Source organism: Carcharodon carcharias, chromosome 11, assembly GCF_017639515.1.
Source record: "Carcharodon carcharias isolate sCarCar2 chromosome 11, sCarCar2.pri, whole genome shotgun sequence".
NCBI lineage: Eukaryota > Metazoa > Chordata > Chondrichthyes > Lamniformes > Lamnidae > Carcharodon > Carcharodon carcharias.
The window spans coordinates 62,626,590-62,638,905 of record NC_054477.1 but is presented as its reverse complement, the minus strand read 5'-3'; the positions used below and the strand labels follow the sequence as shown (position 1 = coordinate 62,638,905).

The window sequence follows — 12,316 nt, the reverse complement described above, 5'->3', positions numbered from 1 at the left end:
CCTGTATTTTGGTAAATCAGTACTAAACAAAGATTTGAGGAGATAGAAATTGGTACGCAATGTGTCCATTTTTCGATCATAAAGCCTATCAATTTAACAGTGGGACAGCCTGTGCTTGATTTACACAGGCATTGGTGGCAGAAAACATGCAGAAATCCATTTCTACTGTGATGTCCATGACAAGATATATCCTTTCAGCTGTATCTATGTGCTGCCAGTTCAATGGTTACAAAAACAGGCCATCTTACAGTGCTGACTTTGTCTGCACTGGAGTACTGCTTTGGGCTGCAGTAGAGTGCTTAAGTTGGAGTTTGGTGACTGAAGGAGTTCAGTGAGGAGGGAACGAGGTGATCCTTTGAGTACCGTGAGTATGGTCGGGTAAGTATTTACTACTTTTATCGCTTATAGCTTTTAAGGTCTTATTTTGTGGTTCATCATTTGTAAAGGCTATATTCAGTAACAACGAGGAGCAGGGAAGAAGGGCCCTAGAGTAATTGATATTATTTGATATTAAGTATCTTCCAAAAGGTTTAATTTAATTTAATGGGGTAAGTCATGGCAGGAGAGTTCAAAGACGTGGTGGGCTCCTCCTGCTCAATGTGGGAAGCCAGGGACGTTTCTAGTGCCCGGGACCTGCAATGTGTACGGGAAGTGTCTCCAGCTGCAGCTCCTGGAAGCCCATTTTTCGGAATTAGAGTGGTGGCTGGGGACATGGTTATCATTGATAGCACGTATAGAGAGGTGGTTATACCACAGGCTAAGAGTCCACAGGGAGGAAGGAAATGGGTGACCATCGGGCAGAGCAAAAGGACTAGGCAGGCAGTGCAGGAATCTCCTGTGGCTATGCCCCTGCAAAACATATATACCGCTTCAGATACTGTTGAGGGGAATGGCCTCTCAGAGGAAAGCAGCAACAGCCAAATTGGTTGCACCACGGTTGGCTCTGCTGCACACGGGAGGAGTAAAAAGTGTGGGAAAGCAATAGTTATAGGGGATTCAATTAAGGGAATAGATAGGTGTTTCTGCGGCCGCAAACTAGACTCCAGGAATGGTATGTTGCCTCCCTGGTGCTAGGCTCAAGGATGTCTCAGAGCGGCTACAAGGCATTTTGAAGGGGAGGGTGAACAGCCAGTCGTCGTGGTACACATTGGTACAAATGACATAGGTAAAAATAAGGGATGAGGTCCTAAAAGCAGAATTTGGGAGTTAGGAAGTAAGTTGAAAAGTAGGACCTCAAAGGTAGTGATCTCAGGATTACCATCAGTGCCACGTGATAGTCAGAGTAGAAATAACAGGATGTATTGGATGAATATGGTGGCTGAAGAGATGGTGTGAGGGGGAGGGTTTCAGATTCCTGGGACATTGGGAAGGTGGGACCAGTACAAACTGGGTGGGTTACACCTGGGCAGGACCGGGACTGATGTCCTAGGGGGAGTATTTGTTACGGTGGTTGGGGAGGGTTTAAACTAAAATGGCAGGGGGATGGGAACCTATGCAAGGAGTCAGAGGAGGGGGAATCAAGGACAAGAACAAAAGACAGAAAGGGGAATAAGAAAAGTGATAGGCAAAGAAATCAAGGGCAGGAATCAAACAGGGCCTCAGTGAAAAATAGTGGGAACGGGACAAGTAATGTTAAAAAGACAAGCCTTAAGGCTTTGTGCCTTAACACGAGGAGCATTTGCAATAAAGTGGATGAATTAACCCTGCAAATAGATGTAAACAGGTATGATATAGTCGGGATTACGGAGACATGGCTGCAGGGTGACCAGGGATGAGAACTGAACATCCAGGGGTATTCAGTATTTAGGAAGGACAGACCAAAAGGAAAAGGCAGTGGAGTTGCATTGCTGGTTAAAGAGGAAATTAATGCAATAGTGAGAAAAGATATTAGCTCCAACAATGTGGAATCTGTATGGGTAGAGCTGAGAAACGCTAAGGGACAAAAAACATTTGTGGGGGTTGTATATAGACCCCCAAACTGTAGTGGTGATGTTGGGAATGGCATTAAACAGGAAATTAGAGACACATGCAATAAAGGAACCTCTGTAATTAAGGGTGACTTTAATCTGCATACACATTGGGCAAATCAAATTAATAACAATACCGTAGAGGAGGAATTCTTGGAGTGTATACGGGATGGTTTTCTGGACCAATATGTTGAGGAACCAACCAGAGAACAGGCCATCCTAGACTGGGTATTGTGTAACGAGAAAGGAATAATTGGCAATCTAATTGTGCGAAGCCCATTGGGGATGAGCGACTATAATATGATAGAATTCTTCATCAAGATGGGAGAGTGATGTAGTTGATTCTGAGGCTAGGGTCCTGAATCTTAATAAAGGAAACTATGATGGTATGAGGCGCAAATTGGCTATGATGGATTGGGAAATGTTACTTAAAGGGATGACGGTGGATAGGCAATGGCAAACATTCAAAGAGCACATGGGTGAACTGCAACAATTGTTTATTCCTGTCTGGCGCAAAAGTGAAATAGGAAAGGTGGCCAAACCATGGCTTACAAGAGAAATTAGAGATAGTATTAGATCCAAGGAAGAGGCATACAAACTGGCCAGAGAAAAAAAAACAAACAGACCTGAGGATTGGGAGCACTTTAGAATTCAGCAAAGGAGGACCAAGGGATTGATTAGGAAGGGAAAAATAGAGTACGAGAGGAAGCTTGCGGGGAACATAAAAACTGACTGTAAAAGTTTCCATAGGTATGTGAAGAGAAAAAGATTGGTGAAGACAAATGTAGTCCCTTACAATCAGAAACAGGGGATTTTATAATGGGGAACAAAGAAATGGCTGACCAATTAAACACATACTTTGGTTCTGTCTTCACAAAGGAGGACACAAATAACATACCAGAAATGTTGGGGAACACAGGGTTTAGCGAGAGGGAGGAACTGAAATAAATCACTATTAGTAAGGAAATGGTGTTGGAGAAATTGATGGGATTGAAGGCTGATAAATCCCCAGGGCCTGATAATCTACAACCCAGAGTACTTTATACTCCATCTGCCAAGTTTTTGCTCACTTAATCTGTCTACATCCCTCTGTAGACTCCTTGTGTCATCCCCGCCACTTGCCTTCCCGCCTATTTTTGTGTCATCCGCAAACTTGGTAATGGTACATTCACTCCCCTCATCTAAGTCATTCATGTATTGTAAATAATTGAGGCCCCAGCACTGATCCCTGTGGCACTCCACTAGTTACAGGTTGCCATCCTGAGAATGTCCTCCTTATCCCAACTCTCTGTCTTCTATTAGTTAGCCAATCCTCTATCCATGCTAATATACTACCGCCCAACATCATGGGCTCTTATCTTATTAAGTAGCCTTATGTATGGTACCTTATCGAACGCCTTTTGGAAATCCAAATATATTACATCTACTGGTTCTCCTTTATCCATCCTGACTGTTACCTCCTCAAAGGATTCTCATAATTATCAGGAAAGGCCCATGTTTTCCATGCCTCCAGCAGCTGTTCTCAGGACCCACTAAAAGTAAATCTCAGATGTTGCCTGAAGTCTTATGTTCATTTTAATAATTTTGTTCGAGTGCAAATGATGCCAGGAGTGCATATCACTGGCAACATGTATATACTATAATATATATATATATGTATATATATATATATATATATATATATATATAGCTGTACCTTTACTTGAAACTCATTGCGAAATAACCAAAGATACATTTTACACGTGATTATGTTGTTGAAGATAGGCAGACAATTTTCACACTGATTAAAAACTGGTAAGTTCGTTGCAGCTAAATCATTTACAAACAAGATCAAAGTTGAGATGATTTAGATAAAATTTTGAAGAGTCAATAAGATTTTCTATTTAGTTGCCGTAAAATATATAAAATGTAATGCTTGTGTTAGATTGAAGTGAAATAATTATAGAAATGCAGAAACATGCTTATGAAGCTTTCTTTTTCCACAGCAAAAAATGACTTATGCCAATTTCTAATCAGACATAAATATGTTCAGCAGTAGTGACATTTGGCAGATTACCCCAGTACTTTCCATCTCATGCTCAATTACTGTCATAAGCAAAGTCAGTTGTTTTGTGCTGGAATAAAAGTAACATTTATCCTGCAAATCTGATCTTTGAATCTGATAAATTAATGGTTCCAAGTCTCAACTCAGATCATTTCATACAAACTACTGCAAAACAAATAGTGAATAAATTAAATTAATACAGTCAGTAGTAAATAGCATACTACCAAGTACTCGTGTTTTGCACTGAAAAGTGCCAGCTGCATAAAGAAACCTCCACTTTTTATGAAGATGAACCCATGAGGACGGCTCAGAAGTAGTTACCAGCTAAACTTTGTGAAGAAATGCACCTTGACATCAACTGCCTGGTTCTAATTTTAAGGTTATGCCCCTTTGTTTTGGACTCTTCCACCAGAGAAAATTGTTTCTACTAAAACTATCATCTCCTTTATTCATTTTAAACACCTCAATTAGATCACTTTGTAATCTTATATCTGTAAGGGAACACAAGCCTTCTTTATGCAACCATGCCTCATAATTTAACCCTTTTAGCCCAAGTATCATTCTGATAAATTTATGCTGCACCTACTCCTTGGAGCAGTTAGGGAATTAAGACAAAGTATTATTATGACTTGTTTTAATAGATTGAGAGAGATCTCATTTTTAATTAAAAAAGGAGCAAAAATGGATTTCAAAATATAGATGAAAGCTTCAAAAAATTAAATCTGGATAGTAAGGGCTGTGTGTGCTGATATGTTAGGATAGATGACACACAGCATAAATATTCTCACGGTGAAATAGAGAAAACCTTGAAAAAGCATTACACTGTCATAGCGATTATTTTACAAGCTACAAATCAATTTAGTTCCATCAACTATTAAAACTGAATTCTATGTTTATCATGTTCAGCATTTGCCTAAAGTATAAACAAAGTCCAGTACAATTCAGTGGGACAGGTCTTTTTGTGAAAAACAGATATACTTCTGACATTAGTGAATCTCAAAATACATATTTTACTCATAACATTTCAAAAGATTGATTTATGATCACATGATATTACAGCTATTTATCAGTTTCTACATGGGTAGTTACACTGAGGATATTAGACATTTGTAAATTAGCCATCAGTGCAGTCTTACCTCATTGTCTGCCCTCTTTGGTGCTGTAGAAGTTGTTGTAATATGCTTTTGTCCTTGATTTTTCAATTTATGAGCTTCCTCCAATTGAGCCTTAAGTTTAGATGCCAGTTCCTTGAACACCAAAATTATAAGTGTATTGATTAAAACATCCAATGTATAAGCTGTTCCAAATGTTCAGATAGACTATAACACACTTAAAAAAAATGATCACCAAGATGACATCAGAGGAAATTGTCATAATGACATTTACATTGATGCTGATGGCACCATATTGCAATTTTACTATGTATTTACTTTCCACTCATATTACAATGGACATCTACCTTTTATCACTTTAATCATTCACCTACAATATGGTATAAACAGAATACAATATAGGTAGGTTCATTCCAAGGTCTGAGCTGGGTGCCTGGCAGTAGGAGCACTACAACTGGCCTCAGCACCTGTACGCCATGGAAAGCCACTTTTCCTGATCCTGATCACTATCCACTGACCAGTGCTGGAAAGAGCTTACATGTGGGCTTTTGATAAGAACAGATGTGATATCCTCTATAGATACATAACCATTGATATTAAAAGTCTAGGCTGAGAACAAGAACCACCAACTTGCATTTTTATAGTGCCTTTAGTGTTAAAAACATTGAAAAATAATATTCATGAAGGAGTGAATGGGAAATTTGGATGATGACTAACAGCATAGAAAAATATATAGTTTTGTGATGGCACTTAAAGCTGTGGAGAGAGGAAATGAGCCTGAAAAGAGTTCCAGAGATTAGGGCTGAGTCTGGCACTGATAAATGAACACATGTTACATGCCTGGCCAAGAGTTACAGGAACAAAGGACATGGGGAAGAGCATTAGGTTAAGTACATTACTAAGGTAGGAAATGGGCAAAGTCATGAAGAAATTTGAGGATCAATATGAGGATTTTGAAATTGCTACATGGGGGAAATGGAACCAATGTAGGTCAATACCGACAGAACAGACTCACCTGACAGTCAGGAAGGAGTGGCCTGGGTATCCTCAGCATTGACTCTGTCTCATGGTCAAACATGGGCAATGAAACTTCTTGCTGATTACCACCTATTGCCTTCCCTTAGCTGATTAATCTGTACTCCTCCATGTTGAACACGGTTTGATAGGAACACTGAGGGTACCAAGGGCACAAAATGTTCTCTGGGTGAGGGATTTCAACATCCATCACCAAGAGTGGTTCCACAGTACCACTACTGACCAAGCTGGCCAAGTCCTGAAAGACATATGTGCCAGATTAGGTTTGTGTCATGGGGTGAGAGAACTAACAAAAAGGAAAGATCTGCTTGACCTCCTACTCACCAATCTACCATGACGCAGATGTGCCAACAAGGGTGACCACAGCAAAGTCCTTGTGGAGATGAAGTCTCATCTTCACACTGAGGATACTCTGCATCATTTTGTGGCACACCACTGTGCTAAACGGGATAGATTCAGAACAGATCTAGCAGCTCAAAACTGGGTAACCCATGAGGCACAGTGGATCATCAGCAGCAGAATTGTATTCCACCGCAATTTGTAACCTTGTGGTTTAGCATGTCCCTCACTCTACCATCACCATCAAGCCAAAAATGAGGTGTCAACCTGCTGAAGCTACAATTTAGGACAACATGCATGCTAAACAGGAGAAGCGGTGTGCAACAGACAGAGCAAAGCAATCCATAACCAATGAATCAGATCAAAGCCCTAGCAAAATTTCTCACTAATTGTGAACACATCAAAACATACAGCATACTTCAAGGACCAGCTCTTTCGGAGAGCTTTCCAATTAGGTCCACTCTTCACTCTTTCTCCATAGATCTGAAAGTTTATCCTTTTCAAGTATTTATTACATTCCCTATTGAACGTTACTATCATGTCTGTCAACAACCTTCTTTGCACTGAGAGTGTCCTAGCTTTTTTAGTCTCTCCACATGACTGAATTCCCTCATCCATGATATAATTTTGGCAAATCTCCTCTGCACCATCTCAAGGCATTAACATCTTTCCGAAAGCTACCAGAACTTTACACAATGCTGCCCTCTATCGCCTAACCCTTAATTTATAGAGTTAGCATAAGTTCCTTGCTTTTGTATTCTTATGTCTCTATAAAGGATCTCAGTTGCTTTTTCAATTTGTCTGCAATGTTCAAAGGTTTGTGTATTTGAACCGTTAACATTCTCTATTCCGGCAAACTATTTTAAATTGCATCAATTGTATTGTCTCTGCTCATTCCTCCTCCCAAAATTCATCATTTTACAATTCTCTACATTGGTGAAAAAACATAACAGATTAAATTTAGTCTCTCTATGCCATCCTGAAATCTCCAACCTCCTCAACTGGTCACTACATATCCAAATTTCATGTCATCTGCAAGCTTCAGGCATATCTCCTATATCCAAGTTTAGGCTATTAACATACATCAAAAGGAGCAGTGATTCTAATACCAGCCTTGGGGGACACCATTGTATACCTGTCTCTAGCCTGAAAAGCCACCATGTCCAGCACTCTATGCTTTCTGTCTCATAGCCGATTTCATAACCATGTTGCCACTGCCACTTTAATCTCATCAGCTTCATTTTTTTTTACTCATTCATGGGATGGCGGTGTCACTGGCTAGGCTATTATTTATTGCCCATCCCTAATTGCCCTTGAGAAATGATGGCGAACTGCCTTCTTGAACCGCTGCAATCCATATGGTGTAGGTACACCCATAAGACATAAGACGTAGGAGCAGAAATTAGACCATTCGCCCCATCAAGTCTGCTCCACCATTCAATCAAGGCTGATAAGTTTCTCAACCCCATTTTCCCGCCTTCTCCCCGTAACCTTTGATCACCTTACCAATCAAGAACCTATCTATCTCGGCCTTAAATACACTCAATGACTTGACATCCACAGTCTTCTGTAGCAATGAATTCCTTAGATTCACCACTCTCTGGCTAAAGAAGTTTCTCCTCATTTCTGTTCTAAAAGGTCTTCCCTTTACTCTGAGGCTGTGCCCTCGGGTCCTAGTCTCTACTTTCCAGTATTCTGTAAGTTTCAATCAGAACCCCCCTCTTCCTTCTAAATTCTATCGAGTATAGACCCAGAGTCCTCAAACGTTCCTCATATGTTAAGCCTTTCATTCCTGGGAACGTTCTCGTGAACCTCCTCTGGACCCTCTCCAGGGCCAGCACATCCTTCCTGGGGTACGGGGCCCAAAATTGCTCACAATATTCTAAATGTGGTCTGACCAGAGCCTTATAAAGCCTCAGCACCACATCCCTGCTTTTATATTCTAGTCCTCTCGAAATAAATGCCAACATTGCATTTGCCTTCCTAACTACCAACTCAACCTGCAAGTTAACCTTAAGAGAATCCTGAACCAGGACTCCCAAGTCCCTTTGCACTCCAGATTTCTGAATTCTCTCCCCATTTAGAAAATAGTCTATGCCTCAATTCTTCCTACCAAAGTGTATGACCGCACACTTCCCCGCGTTGTATTCTATCTGCCACTTCTTTGCCTATTCTCCTAATCTGTCCCAATCCTTCGGCAGCCTCCCCACCTCCTCAATACTACCTGTCCCTCCACCTATCTTTGTATCATCTGCAAACTTAGCCAGAATGCCCTCAGTTCCTTCATCTAGATCATTAAGTTGTGGTCCAAACACTGACCCCTACGGAACTCCACAAGTCACCGGCCGCCATCCTGAGAAGGACCCCCTTATCCCCACTCTCTGCCTCCTGCCAGACAGCCAATCTTCTATCCATGCTAGTACCTTGCCTCTAACACCATGGGCTCTTATCTTACTGAGCAGCCTCCTGTGCAGCACCTTGTCAAAGGCCTTCTGGAAGTCCAAGTAGATAACATCCATTGGCTCTCCTTTGTCTAACCTGCTCATTACCTCCTCAAAGAATTCTAACAGATTTGTCAGGCATGACCTCCCCTTGATGAAACCATGCTGACATTGCCCTATTTTACCATGCACTTCCAAGTATTCTGAAATCTCATCCTTAATAATGGACTCTAAAATCTTACCAATGACTGAGGTCAGGCTAATCGGCCTGCAATTTCTCGTCTTTTTCCTCACTCCCTTCTTAAACAGGGGGGTCACATTAGTGATTTCCAGTCCTCTGAGACGCTCTCTGACTCGAGTGATTCCTGAAAGATCACCAATAACGCCTCCACTATCTCTTCAGCTATCTCCTTCAGAACCCAGGGGTGTAATCCATCTGGTCCAGGTGATTTATCCACCTTCAGACCTTTCAGTTTTCCTAGCACCTTCTCCTTGGTAATGGCCACCATACTCACCTCTGCCACCCGACTCTCTTGAACTTTGGGGATGTCACTCGTGTCTTCCCGCTGTGAAGACTGACGCAAAGTACCTATTCAGTTCCTCTGCCATTTCTTTGTTCCCCATTACTACTTCTCCAGCGCCATTTTCCAGCAGCCCAATGACCACTTTTGCTTTTCTCTTACGCTTTATATATCTAAAAAAACTCTTGCAATCTTCTTTTATATTACCGGCTAGTTTACCCTCATATTTAATCTTCCCCCTCTTTATTTCTTTTTTAGTTGTCCTCTGTTGGTCTTTGTAGGCTTCCCAATCCCCTGGTTTCCCACTGCTCGTCGCCGCATTGTATGCTTTCTCTCTAGCTTTTATGCTGTCCCTGACTTCCCTTGTCAGCCACGGTTGCCTCGTCTTCCCTTTAATATGCTTCTTCTTCTAGGGATGAATTTTTGCTGTGTCTCCCAAATTACTCCCAGAAACTCCTGCCATTGCTGTTCCACTGTCTTTCCTGCTAGGCTCATCTCCCAGTCAATTCTGGTCAGCTCCTCCCTCATGCCTCTGTAGATGCCTTTATTCAACTGTAATACTGTTACATCTGATTCCAGCATTTTCCTCTCAAATTGCAGGGTAAATTCTATCATATTATGGTCACAGTGCTGTTAGGGAGGGAGTTCCAGGATTTTGACCCAGTGACAGTGAAGGAACGGCGAGATATTTCCAAGTTCAGGATGTGAGTGACTCGGAGGGGAACTTCCAGGTGGTGACGTTCCCATGGGTCTGCTGCCCTTGTCCTTCTAGATAGTAGCAGTCGTGTGTTTGGAAGGTTCTGTCTAAGGAGCCTTGGCAAGTTCCTGCAGTGCATCTTGTAGATGGTACATGTGGCTACCACGGTGCGTTGGTCTTGGAGGGAGTGAATGTTTGTAGACGGGGTGACAATCAAGCGGGCTGCTTTCTCCTGGATGGTGTCAAGCTTCTTGAGTGTTGTTGGAGCTGCACTCCTCCAGGCAAGTGGAGAGTATTCCATCACATTCCTGGCTTATTCCTTGTAGATAGTGGACAGGCTTTGGGGAGAGGTGAGTTATTCACCGTAGGATTCCTAGCCTCTGACCTGCCCTGTAGCCACAGTATTAAATGGCTTGTCCAGTTCAGTTTCTAGTCAATGGTAACCCCCTAGGATGTTGAGAGTGGGGGATTCAGTGATGGTAATGCTATTGAACATCAAGGAGCGATGGTTAGATTCTCTCTTGTTGGAGATGGTCATTGTCTGGCTCTTGGGTAGCACAAATGTTACTTGCCACTTGTCAGCCCAAGCCTGGATATTGTCCAGGTCTTGCTGCATTTGGACAGTATCTGAGGAGTTGCGAATGGTGCTGAACATTGTGCAATCATCAACAAACATCCCCACTTCTGACCTTATGATGGAAGGAAGGTCATTGAAGAAGCAGCTGAAAGTGGTTGGGCCCAGGACATTATCCTGAGGAACTCCTGCACTGATGCCCTGGAATTGAGATGATTGACCTCCAACAACCAGAATCATCTTCCTTCACGCTAGGTAGGACTCCAACCAATGGAGAGTTATTCCCCTGATTCACATTGACTCCAGTTTTGCTAGGGCTTCCTCATGCCACACTCTGTCAGATGCTGCCTTGACATCAGGGCCAGTGATTCTCACCTTAACTCTGCAGTTCAGCTTTGTCCATATTTCAACAGAGGCTGTGATGAGGTTAGGAGCGGAGTGACCCTGCCGGAACCCAAGCTGAACGTCAGTGAGCAGGTTATTGCTAAGCAAGAGCTGCTGGATAGTACTTCCATCACTTTATTGATTACCGAGAGTGGACTGATGAGGTGGTAATTGGCCAGGTTGGATTTGTCCTGCTTTTTGTGTACAGGACATATCTGGGAAAGTTTCCACATAGCCGCGTAGATGCCAGTGTTGTAGCTGTACTGGAACAGCGTGGCTAAGGGCGCAACTAGTTCTGGAGCACAAGTCTTCAGTACTATTGCCGGAATACTGTCAGGGTCCATAGCCTTTGTAGTATCCAGTGCCTTCAGCTGTTTCTTGATATCACATGGAGTGGATCAAATTGGCTGAAGACTGGCATCTGTGAAGCTGGGGACCTCTGGAGGAGGCCGAGGTGGATCATCCACTCGGCACTTCTGGCTGAAGATTGCTGCGAATACTTCAACCTTATCTTTCACATTGATGTGTTGGGCCCCCTCATCATTAACGATGGGGGTATTTGTGGAGCCTCCTCCTCCAGTGAGTTGTTTAATTGTCCACCACCACTCATGACTGGATGTGGTAGGACTGCAGACCTTAGACCTGATCTGTTGGTTGTGGGATCACTTAGCTCTGTCTAACACTTGCTGCTTATGCTGTTTGGCACACAAGTAGTCCTGTGTTATAGATTCACCAGGTTCACACCTCATTTTTAGGTATGTCTGGTGCTGCTCCTGGCATGCCCTCCTGCAGTCTTCATTGAACCAAGGTTGATCCCCTGGCTTGATGGTAATGGTAGAGCGGGGGATATGCCGGGCCATGAGGTTACAGATTGTGGGTGAGTCCAATTCTGCTGCTGCTGATAGTCCATAGCACCTCATGGATGCCCAGTCTTGAGTTGCTAGACCTGTTCAAAATACATCCCATTTAGCACGGTGGTAGTGCCATATAATACAATGGAGGTTTTCCTCAATGTGAAGACAGGACTTCATCTCCACCAGGACTGTGCAGTGGTCAATCCTACCAATACTGTCATGGACAGATGCATCAGCGGCAGGCAGATTGGTAAGGATGAAGTAAATTATGTTTTTCCCTCTTGTTGGTTCCCTCACCACCTGCCGCAGACCCAGTCTAGCAGCTATGTCCTTTAGGACTCGGCCAGC

The 12,316-nt window shown here is 42.7% G+C and overlaps 1 protein-coding gene across 6 annotated transcripts in view; it reads right to left on the bottom strand.

Annotated features, from left to right (window-relative positions):
* The window catches only part of cwf19l2 (CWF19 like cell cycle control factor 2), a 266,997-nt gene that overhangs the window by 127,466 nt on the left and 127,215 nt on the right, over window positions 1-12,316 (bottom strand). For all 6 annotated transcript variants that reach the window (XR_005944421.1, XM_041198939.1, XM_041198940.1 and 3 more), the window contains one exon: window positions 5,148-5,258. Coding sequence is in view for 5 of the 6 variants with exons in the window: in XM_041198939.1 (XP_041054873.1) it covers window positions 5,148-5,258 (111 nt within the window). In the remaining variant the exon portion in view is untranslated. The remainder of the gene's footprint in view (window positions 1-5,147; window positions 5,259-12,316) is intronic.